Source organism: Coregonus lavaretus, assembly GCF_964263955.1.
Source record: "Coregonus lavaretus genome assembly, contig: HAP1_SCAFFOLD_514, whole genome shotgun sequence".
Classification (NCBI taxonomy): domain Eukaryota; kingdom Metazoa; phylum Chordata; class Actinopteri; order Salmoniformes; family Salmonidae; genus Coregonus; species Coregonus lavaretus.
In genome coordinates this window covers 332,391-354,888 of record NW_028156187.1, presented here as the reverse complement: position 1 = coordinate 354,888, position 22,498 = coordinate 332,391, and the positions used below count along the sequence as shown (strand labels likewise).

Sequence of the window (22,498 nt, the reverse complement as noted above, 5' to 3'; positions counted from 1 at the left end):
AGATATCTGTTGTTGTTGTTGTTGTTGTTGTCGTACTCAGGTCAGCCTCTCGCACCAAGCTTAATACCAGCTGTTGTTGTTGTTGTTGAGCTCGGTGTTGTGGGATTCCAGCAATTGTTTGAGAAGTCAGCATGCAAGGGATTATTAATTTAATAAATATTAATAATAATAATAATATTATATGTTTGCGTGACCCACAGTTGACCTGCATGTACAACTACATCAAGGTTGAGTCGGATGTTACTAGCTACAACCTCTACCCTCCTGACATGCTGCTTTACTACGAGTGAGTACCGCATGTCATGTATTCAATCAATCAATCAATACATTAATCAAAGCAAATACTGTTAGACAGTCTCTCTCTTTTTCTGTTTACTGATAATTACAACTGGTTAATGAAGTTACTGATGAATAAAACTGGTTAATGAAGTTACTGATGAATAAAACTGGTTAATTAAGTTACTGATGAATAAAACTGTTTAATTAGGTTTCTGATGAATAAAACTAGTTAATTAAGTTACTGATGAATAAAACTAGTTAATTAAGTTTCTGATGTATAAAACTGGTTAATTAAGTTAATGATGATATTTGTATATATATGTTCTATTAATATGAATGTGTTGTATTTCATGTGTGCAGCTACAGTAAGGTTTCTCAGGACACCTGTAGGCTGTACTTCAGTGAGCTGGGAGACGCAGACTTCTCAGTGTTCTCCGAAGCTCTCAGCTTCAAACGCACAGCCCTGGTTGACAATGCCATGACCTGCCTGGTGAGTCACACACCCTCACACACAACACGGACGTGGCCCAAACGACACCCTATTCCCTTAATAGTGCACTACTTTTTGACCGGGGCCCATTGGTCTCTGGTCAAAAGTAGTGCGCTATAAAGCCCCGTCCTCCATCCATTGCTTTTCTGCAAGGCGATAAAGGCAGATTGAAGCTCCGAAAGAGCCTGGTTAACCCTGGGGGGGGCAATAGCATCCACAACAGTGTCATCTGCATACGTGTGTGTAAAAAATAAATAAAAATGTAGAGACCAATAGTGTTTATGTTAACAGTAAAAAGTACTGGACCTAAGATCAACCCCTGTGGGACACCTTTGGTAATATCAAGGAAACCTGACTTAACACCATCAGAAAATATACATTGTGTCCTGTCTGTCAGGTAATTTTTTTGCCAATCACATGATGCTCGATCCATGCCGACTTAAGACAATCTTTGTATCAGTGACGAGTGGTCAACTGTCTCGAGGGCCTTCCATAGGTCAATAAACAGGACAGAGCTGTGCTTTTCCCTTCCCATACCTTTTACCACGTCAACACTTTTTTTGGTTACTACATGATTCCATATGTGTTATTTCATAGTTTTGATGTCTTCACTGTTATTCTACAATGTAGAAAATAGTACAAAATGAAGAAAAACCCTTGAATGAGTAGGTGTGTCCAAACCTTTGGTATTGTATAATGACAATATATAAATGCGCTTGATGTGAAGTTACATTTGATGCCATCTGATTGGAAGTCATGTGATCAAATCAAATTTTATTGGTCACATACATATAGTTAGCAGATGTTATTGCGGGTGTAGCGAAATGCTTGTGTTCCTAGCTCCAACGGTGCAGTAATATCTAACAATTCAGTGCTGTGTTGTGTCTATCTGTCCCTGCAGGGTATCAGCGGCAAGCTTCTGACCAACGACAGTCTGCAGGTCCTAGGTAACATGGTGTGTGTTCTGGACGGTTCCTACATCCAGAACTCTGACCAGCTCATCCTGCAGAAACTACAGAACTGTAATGACCTCACCGACGGACAGGTGGCTGCCATAGAAACGCTGTTGACGTCTGGGAACACACAGTACGGGTACGTCAACGTGGAAACATGGAAACAGTCAACAATAAACAAACGCATCTGACTGACTGGCTGGGCTGAAACTAACTGACTGACTGACTGGCTGGGCTGAAACTGACTGACTGACTGGCTGGACTGAAACTAACTAACTGACTGACTGACTGACTGGCTGGGCTGCAACTGACTGACTGACTGGCTGGGCTGAAACTGACTGACTGGCTGACTGGGCTGAAACTGTCTGACTGACTGGGCTGAAACTGACTGACTGACTGACTGGGCTGAAACTGACTGACTGACTGGGCTGAAACTGACTGACTGACTGGGCTGAAACTGACTCACTGGGCTGAAACTGTCTGACTGACTGGGCTGAAACTGACTGACTGACTGACTGGGCTGAAACTGACTGACTGACTGGGCTGAAACTGACTGACTGGCTGACTGGGCTGAAACTGACTCACTGGGCTGAAACTGACTTACTGACTGGGCTGAAACTGACTGACTGACTGGGCTGAAAATGACGGACTGGGCTGAAACTGACTGACTGACTGGCTGGGCTGAAACTGACTGACTGACTGGCTGGACTGAAACTAACTGACTGACTGACTGACTGGCTGGGCTGAAACTGACTGACTGACTGACTGGCTGGGCTGCAACTGACTGACTGACTGGCTGGGCTGTAACTGACTGACTGACTGGCTGGGCTGAAACTAACTGACTGACTGGCTGGGCTGAAACTGACTGACTGGCTGACTGGGCTGAAACTGTCTGACTGACTGGGCTGAAACTGACTGACTGACTGACTGGGCTGAAACTGACTGACTGACTGGGCTGAAACTGACTGACTGACTGGGCTGAAACTGACTCACTGGGCTGAAACTGTCTGACTGACTGGGCTGAAACTGACTGACTGACTGACTGGGCTGAAACTGACTGACTGACTGGGCTGAAACTGACTGACTGGCTGACTGGGCTGAAACTGACTCACTGGGCTGAAACTGACTTACTGACTGGGCTGAAACTGACTGACTGACTGGGCTGAAAATGACGGACTGGGCTGAAACTGACTGACTGACTGGCTGGGCTGAAACTAACTGACTGATTGGCTGGGCCGAAACTGACTTACTGACTGGGCTGAAACTGTCTGACTGACTGGGCTGAAACTGACTGACTGACTGACTGGGCTGAAACTGTCTGACTGACTGGGCTGAAACTGTCTGACTGACTGGGCTGAAACTGACTGACTGACTGACTGGGCTGAAACTGACTGACTGACTGGGCTGAAACTGACTGACTGGCTGACTGGGCTGAAACTGACTCACTGGGCTGAAACTGACTTACTGACTGGGCTGAAACTGACTGACTGACTGACTGGGCTGAAACTGACTGACTGGGCTGAAACTGACTGACTGGGCTGAAACTGACTGACCGATTGACTGACTGACTGGGCTGAAACTGACTGACTGACTGACTGGGCTGAAACTGACTGACTGATTGACTGACTGTCTGACTGGGCTGAAACTGACTGACTGGGCTGAAACTGACTGACTGACTGGGCTGAAACTGACTCACTGGGCTGAAACTGACTGACTGACTGGGCTGAAACTGACTCACTGGGCTGAAACTGTCTGACTGACTGGGCTGAAACTGACTGACTGACTGACTGGGCTGAAACTGACTGACTTACTGGGCTGAAACTGACTGACTGACTGGGCTGAAACTGACTCACTGGGCTGAAACTGACTGACTGACTGACTGGGCTGAAACTGACTGACTGGGCTGAAACTGACTGACTGGGCTGAAACTGACTGACTGACTGGGCTGAAACTGACTGACTGACTGACTGGGCTGAAACTGACTGACTGATTGACTGACTGTCTGACTGGGCTGAAACTGACTGACTGATTGACTGACTGACTGGGCTGAAACTGACTGACTGACTGACTGGGCTGAAACTGACTGGGCTGAAACTGACTGACTGACTGACTGGGCTGAAACTGACTGACTGACTGACTGGGCTGAAACTGCATCTGAAGTTAGGATTGGGCCCTGAAATGTAAACATTATATGTCAGATACACTGATGTGTGTGTGTGTGTGTGCGTGGTGTGTGTGTGTGCGTGGTGTGTGTTTCCTGTCAACAGTATAGTTGAGTGTGTCCTGTGTGTTTCTATGACAACAGATTCCCAGCCACCTGGAACAGACAGACCCTGGACAACCTGGGCATTCTACCTCTCTACCTGACCTCCTCCTTCTACCAGAACTTCTCTAAGGTCACAAACCAGTACACCTGGCTGTGTATGGGCGTGTGTGCGTGTGTGTCTGTGTGTATGTGTGCGGGTGCATTTGTATGTGTGTGTATGTGTGTGTGCTGTCTATGTGTGTGTGTTTACAGGCTGTGTTGTGTTGTTGTCCAGAAAGTGAAGAGCCAGTTCCTACAGTCATTCCTGAAGGTGTTGAGTCAGAAGGGAACCTCCAGGCAGAAGAAGAGGAGGATGAAGACTGCCATCAGACAATCCATCATCAAACAGTCACAGTCCAAACGCTCCATAGGTGTGTGTGTGTCCACCCTGTACTAATATAACACTACTGTCTGTCTCTCATCAAACAGTCACAGTCCAAACGCTCCATAGGTGTGTGTGTGTCCACCCTGTACTAATATAACACTACTGTCTGTCTCTCATCAAACAGTCACAGTCCAAACGCTCCATAGGTGTGTGTGTGTCCACCCTGTACTAATATAACACTACTGTCTGTCTCTCCTCCCTCCTCCTGTTGTAGAGGGAATAGCTGTCTGTCTGTATGTCTCTGCCTGCCTGTCTGTCCACAGTGAGGGAATAACAGTACTCACCTCCTCTCCCAGTGAGTGAATAACAGTACTCTCCTCCCTCTCCTAGTGAGTGAATAACAGTACTCTCCTCCCTCTCCCAGGGAGGGAATAACAGTACTCTCCTCCCTCTCCTAGTGAGTGATTAACAGTACTCTCCTCCTCTCCTAGTGAGGGAATAACAGTACTTACCTCTCTCTCCTAGTGAGTGAATAACAGTACTCTCCTTCTCTCCTAGTGAGTGAATAACAGTACTCTCCTTCTCTCCTAGTGAGTGAATAACAGTACTCTCCTCCCTCTCCTACTGAGTGATTAACAGTACTCTCCTCCTCTCCTAGTGAGGGAATAACAGTACTTTCCTCTCTCTCCTAGTGAGGGAATAACAGTACTCTCCTCCCTCTCTCCTAGTGAGTGAATAACAGTACTCTCCTTCTCTCCTAGTGAGTGAATAACAGTACTCTCCTCCCTCTCCTAGTGAGTGAATAACAGTACTCTCCTCATCTCATATTGAGTGATTAACAGTACTCTCCTCCCTCTCCTAGTGAGTGAATAACAGTACTCTCCTCCCTCTCTCAGTGAGGGAATAACAGTACTCTCCTCCCTCTCTCAGTGAGGGAATAACAGTACTCTCCTCCCTCTACTAGTGAGTGAATAACAGTACTCTCCTCCCTCTACTAGTGAGTGAATAACAGTACTCTCCTCCCTCTCTCAGTGAGGGAATAACAGTACTCTCCTCCCTCTACTAGTGAGTGAATAACAGTACTCTCCTCCCTCTACTAGTGAGTGAATAACAGTACTCTCCTCCCTCTCTCAGTGAGGGAATAACAGTACTCTCCTCCCTCTACTAGTGAGTGAATAACAGTACTCTCCTCCCTCTCCTAGTGAGTGAATAACAGTACTCTCCTCCCTCTCCTAGTGAGTGAATAACAGTACTCTCCTCCCTCTCTCAGTGAGTGAATAACAGTACTCTCCTCCCTCTCCTAGTGAGTGAATAACAGTACTCTCCTCCCTCTCCTAGTGAGTGAATAACAGTACTCTCCTCCCTCTCCTAGTGAGTGAATAACAGTACTCTCCTCCCTCTCCTAGTGAGTGAATAACAGTACTCTCCTCCCTCTCCTAGTGAGTGAATAACAGTACTCTCCTCCCTCTCCTAGTGAGTGAATAACAGTACTCTCCTCCCTCTCTCAGTGAGTGAATAACAGTACTCTCCTCCCTCTCCTAGTGAGTGAATAACAGTACTCTCCTCCCTCTCCTAGTGAGTGAATAACAGTACTCTCCTCCCTCTCCTAGTGAGTGAATAACAGTACTCTCCTCCCTCTCCTAGTGAGTGATTAACAGTACTCTCCTGCTCTCCTAGTGAGTGAATAACAGTACTCTCCTCCTCTCCTAGTGAGTGAATAACAGTACTCTCCTCCCTCTCCTAGTGAGTGACTAACAGTAATCTCCTCCCTCTCCTAGTGAGTGAATAACAGTACTCTCCTCCCTCTCCTAGTGAGTGAATAACAGTACTCTCCTCCTCTCCTAGTGAGTGAATAACAGTACTCTCCTCATCTCATATTGAGTGAATAACAGTACTCTCCTCCCTCTCTCAGTGAGGGAATAACAGTACTCTCCTCCCTCTCCTAGTGAGGGAATAACAGTACTCTCCTCCCTCTCCTAGTGAGTGAATAACAGTACTCTCCAACCCTCTACTAGTGAGTGAATAACAGTACTCTCCTCCCTCTCCTAGTGAGGGAATAACAGTACTCTCCTCCTCTCCTAGTGAGTGAATCAGTACTCTCCTGCTCTCCTAGTGAGTGAATAACAGTACTCTCCTCCTCTCCTAGGGAGTGAATGCATTGTGGGAGAGATCACTCAGGTGACGATCAGTGAGAATACGTTCCCCTTCAACTACGAGACCGTGACCATGTTCAACTGCTGCCTGACGGCCAAGACAGTCAATGACAACCTGGACGCCATCACTGCCAAGGTGGACGACCAGGAATACCTTAAAGTTGTCCTGGCGAGACTCAGAGAGGTACTGTACACTTTAAGACAAAACTTGGGGACTAAGAGTCAGAATCAACTTTATTCGCCAAGTACATTTACACATAGTCAGAATGTTACTTGGTGATATGGTGCTGCTAGTGATAGACAACATTTAGAGACAGAATACAGACAGAGGAGTTTACACAAAGTGAACTTACATTATATACAAATAGGTAGGTTGAACATAGATGACTGGTGACTATTTTTTACTGACTTAGTAGTGTCGCTTGATTCACATGCACGGTACACACACAAACCATTTGACCTTATATGAATGCATTTCTCATTACATTTGACCTTATGTGAATGCATTTATCATTACATCTGACCTTATATGAATGCATTCATCATTACATCTGACCTTTATATGAATGCATTCATCATTACATCTGACCTTATATGAATGCATTCATCATTACATCTGACCTTTATATGAATGCATTTATCATTACATCTGACCTTATATGAATGCATTCATCATTACATCTGACCTTTATATGAATGCATTCATCATTACATCTGACCTTTATATGAATGCATTTATCATTACATCTGACCTTATATGAATGCATTCATCATTACATCTGACCTTATATGAATGCATTTATCATTACATCTGACCTTATATGAATGCATTCATCATTACATCTGACCTTATATGAATGCATTTCTCATTACATTTGACCTTATGTGAATGCATTTATCATTACATCTGACCTTATATGAATGCATTCATCATTACATCTGACCTTTATATGAATGCATTCATCATTACATCTGACCTTATATGAATGCATTCATCATTACATCTGACCTTTATATGAATGCATTTATCATTACATCTGACCTTATATGAATGCATTCATCATTACATCTGACCTTTATATGAATGCATTCATCATTACATCTGACCTTTATATGAATGCATTTATCATTACATCTGACCTTATATGAATGCATTCATCATTACATCTGACCTTATATGAATGCATTTATCATTACATCTGACCTTATATGAATGCATTCATCATTACATCTGACCTTATATGAATGCATTCATCATTCCATCTGACCTTATATGAATGCATTCATCATTACATCTGACCTTATATGAATGCATTCATCATTACATCTGACCTTATATGAATGCATTCATCATTACATCTGACCTTATATGAATGCATTTATCATTACATCTGACCTTATATGAATGCATTTAACATTACATCTGACCTTATATGAATGCATTTATCATTCCATCTGATTAACAGAGCGAATGTACAGACAGTATGACACGGGTGTTATGAAGCTTTCTACTCCTGTTACATTATGTGTGACTCTACTTCCTGTTTCCTGTGTTCTGCCCATCAGGCCTACTCTGCGTACTCCACCATCCCAGAAGTGAAGGTGCAGGTTCTAGGGCCGGCGTCGCGCGTCGCCACTAATGCTGACATCACCATGTGGAACATCACCAAGATCGACACGCTGTCAGCTCTGATGGACTCCTCCAATGGAAACTGGGATGCTGCCATGGTAACCAGATCTATCTATCTGTCTATCAATTGATTAACCAATAAATCAATAAATCGGCCATTTACCAATCTATTCATGACCCCCATATAGGCGCAGGCCATCATCAGTAAGTACCTGAGGAACTCGGGAAATACTCTGGGCAGTGCAGAGCTCAACGCCATCGGAGGACCCAACCTGTGTTCACTAGACACCAGCCTCCTGAAGACCATTACACAGAGTAGCCTGAGGTAAGACAGAGCGGAGGACCCAACCTGTGATCACTAGACACCAGCCTCCTGAAGACCATTACACAGAGTAGCCTGAGGTAAGACAGAGAGGAGGACCCAACCTGTGTTCACTAGACACCAGCCTCCTGAAGACCATTACACAGAGTAGCCTGAGGTAAGACAGAGAGGAGGACCCAACCTGTGTTCACTAGACACCAGCCTCCTGAAGACCATTACACAGAGTAGCCTGAGGTAAGACAGAGCGGAGGACCCAACCTGTGTTCACTAGACACCAGCCTCCTGAAGACCAATACACAGAGTAGCCTGAGGTAAGACAGAGCGGAGGACCCAACCTGTGTTCACTAGACACCAGCCTCCTGAAGACCATTACACAGAGTAGCCTGAGGTAAGACAGAGAGGAGGACCCAACCTGTGTTCACTAGACACCAGCCTCCTGAAGACCATTACACAGAGTAGCCTGAGGTAAGACAGAGCGGAGGACCCAACCTGTGATCACTAGACACCAGCCTCCTGAAGACCATTACACAGAGTAGCCTGAGGTAAGACAGAGCGGAGGACCCAACCTGTGTTCACTAGACACCAGCCTCCTGAAGACCATTACACAGAGTAGCCTGAGGTAAGACAGAGAGGAGGACCCAACCTGTGTTCACTAGACACCAGCCTCCTGAAGACCATTACACAGAGTAGCCTGAGGTAAGACAGAGAGGAGGACCCAACCTGTGTTCACTAGACACCAGCCTCCTGAAGACCATTACACAGAGTAGCCTGAGGTAAGACAGAGCGGAGGACCCAACCTGTGTTCACTAGACACCAGCCTCCTGAAGACCATTACACAGAGTAGCCTGAGGTAAGACAGAGAGGAGGACCCAACCTGTGTTCACTAGACACCAGCCTCCTGAAGACCATTACACAGAGTAGCCTGAGGTAAGACAGAGCGGAGGACCCAACCTGTGTTCACTAGACACCAGCCTCCTGAAGACCAATACACAGAGTAGCCTGAGGTAAGACAGAGCGGAGGACCCAACCTGTGTTCACTAGACACCAGCCTCCTGAAGACCATTACACAGAGTAGCCTGAGGTAAGACAGAGAGGAGGACCCAACCTGTGTTCACTAGACACCAGCCTCCTGAAGACCATTACACAGAGTAGCCTGAGGTAAGACAGAGCGGAGGACCCAACCTGTGATCACTAGACACCAGCCTCCTGAAGACCATTACACAGAGTAGCCTGAGGTAAGACAGAGCGGAGGACCCAACCTGTGTTCACTAGACACCAGCCTCCTGAAGACCATTACACAGAGTAGCCTGAGGTAAGACAGAGCGGAGGACCCAACCTGTGTTCACTAGACACCAGCCTCCTGAAGACCATTACACAGAGTAGCCTGAGGTAAGACAGAGCGGAGGACCCAACCTGTGATCACTAGACACCAGCCTCCTGAAGACCATTACACAGAGTAGCCTGAGGTAAGACAGAGCGGAGGACCCAACCTGTGTTCACTAGACACCAGCCTCCTGAAGACCATTACACAGAGTAGCCTGAGGTAAGACAGAGCGGAGGACCCAACCTGTGTTCATTAGACACCAGCCTCCTGAAGACCATTACACAGAGTAGCCTGAGGTAAGACAGAGCGGAGGACCCAACCTGTGAGCACTAGACACCAGCCTCCTGAAGACCATTACACAGAGTAGCCTGAGGTAAGACAGAGTGGAGGACCCAACCTGTGAGCACTAGACACCAGCCTCCTGAAGACCATTACACAGAGTAGCCTGAGGTAAGACAGAGTGGAGGACCCAACCTGTGTTCATTAGACACCAGCCTCCTGAAGACCATTACACAGAGTAGCCTGAGGTAAGACAGAGTGGAGGACCCAACCTGTGAGCACTAGACACCAGCCTCCTGTAGACCATTACACAGAGTAGCCTGAGGTAAGACAGAGTGGAGGACCCAACCTGTGTTCATTAGACACCAGCCTCCTGAAGACCATTACACAGAGTAGCCTGAGGTAAGACAGAGAGGAGGACCCAACCTGTGTTCACTAGACACCAGCCTCCTGAAGACCATTACACAGAGTAGCCTGAGGTAAGACAGAGTGGAGGACCCAACCTGTGTTCACTAGACACCAGCCTCCTGAAGACCATTACACGGTAATGTAATAGTAATAGCTGTTAACCTTATTACTAAGATGGGTAACACAGCTAAAATGTCCCATTGGAAAACATGTAACACTTAGCCACTATGCTAACACTAGCTTGCCAGCATCCTCAAGACCATTACTACAGAGGAGCCTAAGGTAAGAGACAGAGGCTCCTCCCCTCCCCGTTACCATGGAAACACCACAGCGGCTTATTTAGAACAGTCAGGGGGAGGGAGATGACAGCTGCATTTCAGTTATATTGGATCATTTTAAAGCCAATTTTTTATAGGAGGAGCTGCTGGTTTCAATTTGTTTTCAATGGCACACTGTTGGAATTTTTCAAAATGGAAACTCATGACCTATTTTGCAGTTTGATTCTTTACTCAGATGTCATAGACTGTTACTGTATGGGCTATTTTAGGAGATGGCTTGAGATGAATTGACAGCCTTTTATTCAACCTTCAGATGTTTCTACTGTACTGCCTTACTTACCTATAGTGTTTTGACTAGTGTTTTATCCTGATCTACAGTATGAGGAACAACAAGAGGGTTGTGTTGACGTGTGATGTGTGTTATGCTGCTTGTCAACAATAAGAGGGTTGTGTTTAACCCTGTTGCAGTAATGCCAATGCCCTGACGGTGACCAACTGCACCATAGAGAAGAAGAGAGCGCTGTTCACCATCGCTGAAGGAGCCTTCCAGAGCCGTAGTACTGTCTCTGCCACCTCCTACCAGCTAACACAGCCATACATAGGTACCTCTACCTCCTACCAGCTAACACAACCATACATAGGTACCTCTACCTCCTACCAGCTAACACAACCATACATAGGTACCTCTACCTCCTACCAGCTAACACAGCCATACATAGGTACCTCTACCTCCTACCAGCTAACACAGCCATACATAGGTACCTCTACCTCCTACCAGCTAACACAGCCATACATAGGTACCTCTACCTCCTACCAGCTAACACAGCCATACATAGGTACCTCTACCTCCTACCAGCTAACACAGCCATACATAGGTACCTCTACCTCCTACCAGCTAACACAGCCATACATAGGTACCTCTACCTCCTACCAACGAACACAACCATACATAGGTACCTCTACCTCCTACCAGCTAACACAGCCATACATAGGTACCTCTACCTCCTACCAGCTAACACAGCCATACATAGGTACCTCTACCTCCTACCAGCTAACACAGCCATACATAGGTACCTCTACCTCCTACCAGCTAACACAGCCATACATAGGTACCTCTACCTCCTACCAGCTAACACAGCCATACATAGGTACCTCTACCTCCTACCAGCTAACACAGCCATACATAGGTACCTCTACCTCCTACCAGCTAACACAGCCATACATAGGTACCTCTACCTCCTACCAGTGAACACAGCCATACATAGGTACCTCTACCTCCTACCAGCTAACACAGCCATACATAGGTACCTCTACCTCCTACCGGCTAACACAGCCATACATAGGTACCTCTACCTCCTACCGGCTAACACAGCCATACATAGGTACCTCTACCTCCTACCAGCTAACACAGCCATACATAGGTACCTCTACCTCCTACCAGCTAACACAGCCATACATAGGTACCTCTACCTCCTACCAGCTAACACAGCCATACATACAGTCCCCTCCTGAATTTTTGACACCCTGGGTAAATATGAACAAAAAAAAGTCATTGTTGTTTATCAGCTTGATCTTACACTCAGAATATCATATGAATCTAACCTTTAATTGAGTTAAAATTGTTCAAAGAAAAAAGCATCATCATCAAGAAATAATTATTTTATTCAAAAACATGCATGTCACAATTATTGGCACCCCTGCGTTTAGTACTTTGTGCACCCTCCCTTTGATAACAGCTCTGAGCCGTCTCCTATAATGTTTGATGAGGTGGGAGAATCAAATCAAATCAAATCCAATTGTATTTGTCACATGCGCCGAATACAACAGGCGTAGGTAGACCGTGAAATGCTTACTTACAAGCCCTTAACCAACAATGCAGTTTTAAGAAAGAATACCACCATTTTTTATTTTTTTAAAGAATTACACTAAAATATACTCTAGTAAATAAAAGTAACAAATAATTTAAGAGCAGCAGTAAAAATAACAATAGCAAGGATATATACAGGGGGTACCGGTACAGAGTCAATGTGCGGGGGCACCGGTTAGTCGAGGTAATTTAGGTAATATATACATGTAGGTAGAGTTATTAAAGTGACTATGCATAGATAATAAAGAGTCTTATGGCTTGGGGGTAGAAGCTGTTTAGAAGCCTCTTGGACCTAGACTTGGCGCTCCGGTACCGCTTGCCGTGCGGTAGCAGAGAGAACAGTCTATGACTAGGGTGGCTGGAGTCTTTGACAATTTTTAGGGCCTTCCTCTGACACCGCCTGGTATAGAGGTCTTGGATGGCAGGAAGCTTGGCCCCAGTAATGTACTGGGCCGTACGCACTACCCTCTGTAGTGCCTTGCGGTCGGAGGCCGAGCAGTTACCATACCAGGCAGTGATGCAACCAGTCAGAATCCTCTCGATGGTGCAGCTGTAGAACCTTTTGAGGAACTGAGGACCCATGCCAAATCTTTTCAGTCTCCTTAGGTTTTGTTGTGCCCTCTTCAGGACTGTCTTGGAGTGCTGGACCATGTTAGTTTGTTGGTGATGTGGACACCAAGGAAGTTGAAGCTCTCAACCTGCTCCACTACAGCCCCGTCGATGAGAATGGGGGCATGCTCGGTCCTCTTCTTTTTCCTGTAGTCCACAATCATCTCCTTTGTCTTGATCACGTTGAGGGAGAGGTTGTTGTCCTGGCACCATACGGCCGGGTCTCTGACTTACTTCCTATAGGCTGTCTCGTCGTTGTCGGTGATCAGGCCTACCACTGTTGTGTCATCGGCAAACTTAATGATAGTGTTGGAGTCGTGCCTGGCCATGCAGTCATGAGTGAACAGGGAGTAAAGGATATAATTTTTCTCCCCCTGGTTGCACATTTAACATGCTGGTAGAAATGAGGTAAAACGGATTTAAGTTTCCCTGCAGAACACACCCTCCCTCTGCCAAGATAATAGCTCTGAGTCGTCTCCTATAATGTTTGATGGGGTGGGAGAACACACCCTCCCTTTGCCAAGATAACAGCTATGAGTCGTTTCCTAGAATGTTTGATGAAGTGGGAGAAAACATAGGAAGGGATTTGAGACCATTCCTCCATACAGAAACTCTCCAGATCCTTCAGAGTCCTTGGTCCTCACTTGTGGACTCTCTTCTTCAGCTCACCCCACAGGTTTTCACTGGGGTTTAGGTCAGGGGACTGGGATGGCCATTGCAAAAAAAGCTTGATTCTATGGTCAGTGAACCATTTTGGTGTGGATTTGGAGGTATGCTTTGGATCGTTGTCCTGCTGGAATATCCAACAACGACCCAGTTTTAACCACCTGGCAGAGGCAGACCGGTTTTGACCTAAAATCTTGGAGTCAATGATGCCATGTATCCTAACAAGGTTCCCAGGGCCTTTGGAAGTAAAACAGCCCCACAACTTCACAGATCCACCACCATACTTCAGATCCACCACCATACAGTGGGGATTAGATTATTTTCAGCATGACCATGGCTCTTTTTACGTCAAACCCACCTCTGGTGTTTGTTGCCAAAAACCTCTATTTTAGTCTCATCAGAGTTCTAATGACATTTAGCAAACTCCAGGTGCTTAAGTTTGTGGTTTGGTGACAGCAGAGGCTTTCTTCTGGCAAATAACTTGTTGGCATGGAGGTGGCGTCTAATTGTAGTTTTGGAGACTTGGTGACCCCAAGATGTAACCAACTTCTGCAAATCTCTGACTGTGATCCTTGGAGATTTTTTTGCCACTTGAACCATCCTTCTCACTGTGCGTGGGGGCAAAATACACCTGCCTCCTCTTCCAGGCAGGTTCATCACAGCTGGTTTAAATATCTTAATTATTGCCCAAATAGTGGAGATGGGTATTTTCAGGCGAGTAGCTATCTTTTTATAGCCATTGCCTGATTTGTAAAGGTCAACAACCTTTTGTCTCATTTAATTTGTGTCTTCTCTGGCCTTTACCATGTTGATGGATGACTAAGAGAGTTTAGCCTGTGTGTCACCTCATATTTATACCCCAGCAAAACAGGAAGTCATGGATGACCACTTAAAGAGTTCCCAAAGACTCAGAATAACTTTTAAAAAGTAAAATCGGAATATACATCAATTAGATGTTGTTCATTTCTAGGGGTGCCAATAATTGTTTTTTAATAAATTAATTATGTATTGATGATGATTTTAACTAAATTAAAGGTTAGATTCATATGATATTTGGAGTGTAAGATCAAGCTGATAAACAACAATGACATTTTTTCACCTCATTTTTTGTTCATATTTACCTGGGGTGTCAATAATTCAGGAGGGCACTGTAGGTACCTCTACCTCCTACCAACTAACAAAGCCATACATAAGTACGTCTCTGTCTCTCTTTCTCTGATTCCATCCATTCATATCTCTCTCTTTCCCTTTCTTCTGCCTGTCCACTAGGTGGTGCTGACTCAGCCTACTCTCTGTCTGTCCACTAGGTGGTGCTGACTCAGCCTACTCTCTGTCTGTCCACTAGGTGGTGCTAACTCAGCCTACTCTCTGTCTGTCCACTAGGTGGCGCTGACTCAGCCTACTCTCTGTCTGTCCACTAGGTGGCGCTGACTCAGCCTACTCTCTGTCTGTCCACTAGGTGGCGCTGACTCAGCCTACTCTCTGTCTGTCCACTAGGTGGCGCTGACTCAGCCTACTCTCTGTCTGTCCACTAGGTGGCGCTAACTCAGCCTACTCTCTGTCTGTCCACTAGGTGGTGCTAACTCAGCCTACTCTCTGTCTGTCCACTAGGTGGCGCTAACTCAGCCTACGTCCAGCGTCTGTCCACCTCTAACATCAATATGGACATGGCCACTTTCATCACCCTGGACCCTACTGTTATACAGGTAGGTGTGTGTGTGTGTGTGTGTGTGTGTGTGTGTGTGTTTAACTATACTTGTGGGACCAGAAGTCCCCACAAGAACATTAAACAAACAAACATTTGACCAACTGGGGACATTTTGTTAGTCCCAACAAGGTCAAATGCTATTTCTAAGGGGTTTAGGGTTGGGAGCTAGGGTTAGTTTTAGGGTTAGGGAAAATAGGATTTTGAAGGGGATTGAATTTTGTGTCCCCCACAAGACTGTGTGTGTGTGTGTTTCTACATCTGTGTGTGTGTGTATACCTCTGTAACTAGTTATCCCCCCTAACCCCTCCCCCCCTAACCCCTCCCCTCCTCCTCCCCCAGACTCTGAGCGTAAGCCAGGTGAGTGGTCTGCTAGGTTCTAACATGCCGGAGCTGAAGAGCTATGCAAACCAGAGCGTGGTCCAAGCCTGGATCACGACCCGTTTCCAGTCTGACCTGGACTCCCTTGGGCTGGGCCTTATTGGGGGCAAGGCCGACCCCACCACGGTTGGTTTGGGCACCATCTTTGTTCCTAGCACCACTGTAGGGGTAGCTGGAGGAGCTGGGTCAGTCACCACCGTGGCTGGAGGGACTGGGTCAGTCACCACCGTGGCTGGAGGAGCTGCTGCTACTACAGGTCCGTGGAACACATTTCTGTTCCTTTTTTTTTCATCGCCGACAACTGTTCCTTTTCATCTATGAAAGCACAGCAGGTTCTCTTTCATTTCTCTGTGATGGTTTGATTATTTGACTGTTTGATTATTAAGCGCTTATAATGTACTGTTTTTGATTAGAGGTTCAGTGAACAATGTTATAATGTACTGTTTCTGATTAGAGGTTCAGTGAACAATGTTAATGTTATAATGTACTTTATATGATTAGAGGTTCAGTGAACAATGTTATAATGTACTGTTTATGATTAGAGGTTCAGTGAACAATGTTATAATGTACTGTTTATGATTAGAGGTTCAGTGAACAATATTATAATGTACTGTTTATGATTAGAGGTTCAGTGAACAATGTTATAATGTACTGTTTATGATTATAGGTTCAGTGAACAATATTATAATGTACTGTTTGTGGTTATAACATTGTTCACTGAACTCTAATCATAAACAGTACATTAAAACATTGTTCACTGAACTCTAATGTACTGTTTATGATTAGAGGTTCAGTGAACAATGTTCTAATGTGTGTGTGTTCCTGTGTAGCGAGCGGCGGAGCGATCAACAGACCAACGTTCGGCCTCCACCTTCTCCTCACCACTCTGGCCATCGCTATCCTGGACATTCTACACTGATTTAAACAGACCAGCGTTCGGCCTCCACCTTCTCCTCACCACTCTGGCCATCGCTATCCTGGACATTCTACACTGATTTAAACACTGATTTAAACACGGATTTCACTGATTTCACAGATTTTAGATTTCAGAGCAAGAGAGTTAACTGATTCCATTGGGATCAAGGTGCATTCGGCTCAGACAGGAAAAACATGAGGTAAAGTTCTCAAACAGGAAACAAAAATGTATACTTTTAAAGTCAGTTAGCGCCTTTAGATATTGTAAAAATCACTAAATATAATTATATACTGAACCTATCAAAAGACTATAAAACAATCTAGCACTTTAGTTATTTAAATGTTTATGCTCTGACAACTTCTTCACACCATTTTATTTAAGTGTATTCACTTTGTAACCTGCCACAGTATGTCTGCATGTTCTGTCTTGGTGGTTGGAATGATGTTGGAATGAAGTCTGTTCTGTCTTGGTGGTTGGAATGAAGTCTGTTCTCTCTTGGTGGTTGGAAGGATGTTGGAATGAAGTCTGTTCTGTCTTGGTGGTTGGAATGATGTTGGAATGAAGTCTGTTCTGTCTTGGTGGTTGGAATGATGTTGGAATGAAGTCTGTTCTGTCTTGGTGGTTGGAATGAAGTCTGTTCTGTCTTGGTGGTTGGAACATTGTTTAAAGATGGCATTTTAGGGCTCTATTCAATCTGTATCACTGAAATGTAAAGTTAATTTCCTATTGAGCCAACATCTGCAGCGTTTAGCGCGAATGCAGTCTACGCTAATGCGGGAAAATTGCCATTAAATTTAAATCATGATGTAACGCTGAATTTCCGCTATGTGGATTGAATAGAGCCCTTTGTCTTTGCCTTCCGGTGAAAATATGAAAGTATTTTATTAGATGACATAGAAGTCTTGTTGATGATGTCATCTTTCTGGGACAGCCGTTTGTTTTATTAGGGTTAGTATCTACGTACAGTACGCCAACACTTATCTACAGAGCCAAAACGCTTTTAAATGTCATGACAACCAACGCCTCTAATGTAGAATGATTCTGTCATTAGAATGTCACTGTGCTTTTGTTCATGTCAGCTCAAACAAATGCTGTCTGTGTTCTCAATGCCTTACCTTTATAACAGTTGCCATTTCATACTAAATATCAGACGTTGAATGTATGATTTATTTAATAAAAACATATATTATTGCACAATCCCCCCCCCCCAAAAGTAGTATTTTATTCATAAAGAAATAAACAGCTACTGAATTAAAAGCTGATACGTTTTTCTACAAATGAAGAACAAAATGTTTAGTACTTGTGATTTTATTGTAATTTTCAGGGCTCAGTTTATTCCTAACAAACCAGTACAGTACTCAATCAGAAAGACTCAGTGCTGCTGCTTCATTGAGAAAATTATACCAATATAACTTATAGATCATACAACAACCATCAAAATACAAATTCTATGTTTTCTATTTCTTTCTCACAAATATTTTTGCTGTTGCCAAGGCGACGGTTAATTGCATAACAAGGGACAGGGCAGGATGGGACGGAACACTGTCAACGACAACATTCTGTGACAGTTAAATTGTTATATTCAGTTAGACTAATTTAGTCCTTCAAACACACGGTATGCTGTGCATTTCTACTGGGTGGAAGCTGAGAGAAACAGTCTGTTGTGGAAGAAAAAAAACTTGTCTCAGAAGACAAAACACAATGTTGTAGCTAGCTTCCCAAAAGACACAGGAGTCTCCTGCCGGTTATTACACAGTTATAAGCGCTTATAAACCCCCAGGATGGTCTTGCAGGAGGGACACGTGTGCTTGGCGTCTTTCAGCCTGTCGAAACAGAAAGGGATGAGACAGCAACCCAGAAAAAACCTGAGGAGAAGGAGAAACAACAACTGTTAAACATTGTATGGAGATGCATCTTAAGACCTAAAAGGGATTTTTTTCTCTCTTAATCACATCACAATTAACTTTTACCAGTTAAATGTAGACACAAATATAATACTTTCTGTATAAAAAAATTTTTCCTGACGGAGGCCTTGAGGCCGATACGTAAAGCTTAATAAAGAGCAGTGATACTATCAAGAGCAGTGATACTATCAAGAGCAGTGTGCGGGTTTCTTATTTTTTCTAATATTATTCAACTGTTACCATGGCACCTGCAACAAAGATAGCTCAGATGTGCGATTTCCTTTTTAATTGTAAAAATGTTTCAAAAATATTGTATTCAAATATGTAAATGAGGCGATATCTCATTAAATACAGTATGTGCATATTGAGCAAATGTATTTAATCCTGGACACTGGATTAAGTCAGCATAAATATTTTGGTTTCATTTTGTTAAGACACTCCAGGACCGGACTTGTCCAGAGCAGATTTTGGATAAATACTTTTTCCATCTTTCTATCTGTAAAATACTAAAGACGTATGTAAAATTCATTTTTGGTGTATTTTTCCAAAGAAAATTGTATCTAGAGTAAACAACATATCAACAATTCCCTCTGGGCAAGTCTGGAGAATATATCTAAGCATAACCTCACACAATTTGGTGAATGCAGATGCTTCTGAAGCTGAGAGAAATGGGTTGGCGTGTGGGAAGAGTCTCACTTTCAGGAAATGGCAGTTAAAGACAAGTACACTGAAATTACACTACCAAAGTCTATTTAGACGCCAAATGACTATTTAATGAACTAAAAAAATATATAGATTGACATCGAGTTTGACATTTGTATGTTTCTTTTTTGAAAATACTAATATTAATGGACCAAAATACCAACAAATCTCCAAATTGATAAGTAAACGCAAGTCATTTCAGCCTGTGGTGCCTGGCCTTAACCCACAGAGAGTCACACACTTGTACGTACCCACAGAAGAAGAGTCCTCCACAGAAGAGGTATGTGAGGACACCAGAGGAGAAGTCAACCTTAGTGACCACGGTCTGGTGACAGTTAGGACATGTCATCTGGACAGGACTGTCCCCAAACGCACCGATGGCCACTGGAGGAGGGGGGGAAGGGGGGGTAGACAATGTATTTGTTAATTCTTTAATACATTTATTTGTTCATTCATTCATTCCTCCGTCCCTCACAGCATGGTTTAATTAATTTATAAATGCATTCATTAAATTGCGTTCTTCCAACTGTCTGTCCACTGGAAACACATGCTGTTTAACTTCCTTTATAGTTAAACAGAGTTTCACTCAACCCAAAGTACAGTAGGACATACCGACAGGCACCTGGACGTTGGCCATCCTCCCTGAGAGGAAAAAGAACTTGGGTACTTACAAAGAATTCACATAAAGACTTTCTATATACTAACGGAACGCTCAACAAATGAAGAGAATGATAGAGAGAAAGAGAAAGATATATGTACTGTCACATGGGTCATTCAAAACTACAAAATAAAAGTATTTTGATAAGCTTAAATATTCATCATTACTTTTCACAATAACACACACACACACACATCTCTTATAAAGTACTTACAGATCCGCTGTAAGGGAGAGTCTTCCTGCTCTGCTGGTCCAAAAGGAGTCTGTTCCTCAGGCCAACTTTTCTTTTACTCAGTAACACAGGAGGGTGAACAGAGTCAGTAGCCGGACCCGCCTCTCCCACCAAATAGCCTATACTGCTAACTACTCTACCCTGCCCTTGATCTCCCACCAAATAGCCTACCCTGCTAACTACTCCACCCTGTGCTTGATCTCCCACCAAATAGCCTATACTGCTAACTACTCTACCCTGTGCTTGATCTCCCACCAAATAGCCTATACTGCTAACTACTCTACCCTGCCCTAATCTTTAATACATTTGCATAAATTACTAAAAACCTGTTTTTGCTTTATCATTATGGGATATTGTGTGTAGATTGATGAGGATCATTTAAAAAAAGAATGACTGTAACGTAACAAAATGTGGAAAAAGTCCAGGGGTCTGAATACTTTCCGAATGCACAGTACATATCTACCTCCATTACCTCGTACCCCTGCACGCCGACTCGGTACCGGCACCCCGTGTATATAGCCATGTTATTACCTCGTACCCCTGCACATCAACTCGGTACCGGCACCCCGTGTATATAACCATGTTATTACCTCGTACCCCTGCACATCGACTCGGTACTGGCACCCCGCGTATATAACCATGTTATTTTTACTCAGTGTGTATTTATTATTACTTTAATTATTACATGTTATTATTTATCTATTATTGCTCTTATTTTCTTTCTCTCTGCATTGTTGGGACGGGCCAATCAGCCGTCAGTAAGCGTTTCACTGTTAGTCTACACCGGTTGTTTACCAAGCATGTGACGAATAAACATTTGATTTGATCTAAAATAGCAATCTATTCCCTATATATCGTACTACTTTTGACCAGGTCCCATAGGATGCCATTACAGACGACGCAGCCCGTCTGTCCCATTCACCCCCCAACAGCTGAGAATCATCAGACCTCACAATCAGTCAGGTATGTGTGGATTAGCCCATACATCGTTGGCATAGTTACTGCTTCAGTATGGATGGAGCTGAAAGGGTACAAATAGCAGCCTATTCCTCGTCTTGTAGTTTTCACTTTGATTGAACAACGGGATAAAAAGGGAGCAGGTATAGTGAAGCGTTGGATGTTTATCTCAGTGTTAAAGATAACGAGAGAGAATAGCTAACGGAGTGAAAAACTGAAACCTGGCAGTCTTCTCTTCTATCTGCTGAAATGAGGAGCACATGTGCTCAGGGTGCTAAATTAGGTTACGCTAATAACGCTCAGGCCCACCCAACACACACAACCTACTCAGCGCAAGACACACACACACCACTGTGCCAGGTCATGAGAATCCGGCCACCTCTCAGGAAGTCATGTGTCCATGGACCCAATCATCCAATAAAACATTATCCTTCCTCAGCATCTTTTATGTGCCAATGATTGTATGTGTGTGTAAATGTCCCTTTTTCAGGACCCTGTCTTTCAAAGATAATTCGTAAAAATCAAAATAACTTCCCAGATCTTAATTGTAAAGGGTTTGAACACTGTTTCTCATGCTTGTTCAATGAACCATAAACAATTCATGAACGTACACCTGTGAAACGGTCGTTAAGACACTAACAGCTAGCAGACAATTAAGGTCACAGATATGAAAACTTAGGACACTAAAGAGGCCTTTCTACTGACTCTGAAAAACACATTTACATTTACGTCATTTAGCAGACGCTCTTATCCAGAGCGACATACAAATTGGTGCATTCACCTTATGATAGCCAGTGTGACAACCACTTTACAATTGTTTTAAAAAAACTATATATTTTTTATTTTATTTGTAGAGACCATGTGAGGATATGACAGAGCCAAGTGACTTGGTGTATAGAGAGAATAGGAGAGGGCCTAGAACTGAGCCCTTGTCACGCCCTGGCTCTGGGGACTCTTATATGTTGAGCCAGGGTGTGGATATTCTATGTGTTATTTTCTATGTTTTGTTCTAGTTCGTGTATTTCTATGTTGGCCAGGGTGGTTCCCAATCAGAGGCAGCTGTAGCTTGTTGTCTCTGATTGGGGACCATACTTAGGCAGCCTGTTTGGCACTGTTTATTGTGGGATCTTGTTCCGGAAGGTTTGTGTTCAACCC

At 44.0% G+C, this 22,498-nt stretch overlaps 2 protein-coding genes across 3 annotated transcripts; one reads left to right on the top strand and one right to left on the bottom strand.

Moving 5' to 3' along the window:
- Nucleotides 1-200: 200 nt before the first annotated feature.
- Nucleotides 201-16,893, top strand: LOC311126672 (mesothelin-like protein; the record flags this gene model as incomplete). Its single annotated transcript, XM_084200664.1, has 12 exons — nucleotides 201-286; nucleotides 640-769; nucleotides 1,671-1,861; nucleotides 4,028-4,118; nucleotides 4,263-4,398; nucleotides 6,499-6,689; nucleotides 8,072-8,233; nucleotides 8,324-8,460; nucleotides 11,215-11,348; nucleotides 15,500-15,594; nucleotides 15,936-16,230; nucleotides 16,805-16,893. Coding segments are annotated over 12 exons (1,737 nt in total), but the record flags the coding sequence as incomplete, so codon positions are not given.
- A 1,295-nt stretch (nucleotides 16,894-18,188) lies between these two features.
- On the bottom strand, nucleotides 18,189-21,896 carry LOC311126679 (lipopolysaccharide-induced tumor necrosis factor-alpha factor homolog). 2 transcript variants are annotated; one of them, XM_084200671.1, is made up of 4 exons: nucleotides 20,369-21,896; nucleotides 20,109-20,138; nucleotides 19,748-19,880; nucleotides 18,189-18,755 (listed from the first exon to the last, which is right to left on the bottom strand). In XM_084200671.1, exons 2-4 carry the CDS (start codon nucleotides 20,131-20,133, stop codon nucleotides 18,647-18,649), a joined length of 267 nt encoding a protein of 88 aa, XP_084056797.1. In that variant the 5' UTR covers nucleotides 20,134-20,138; nucleotides 20,369-21,896; the 3' UTR covers nucleotides 18,189-18,646. The 2 variants fall into 2 exon arrangements, with proteins under 2 accessions (XP_084056797.1, XP_084056798.1); XM_084200672.1 differs by lacking the exon at nucleotides 20,369-21,896 and having other exon boundaries at nucleotides 20,109-20,215.
- Nucleotides 21,897-22,498: the final 602 nt, after the last annotated feature.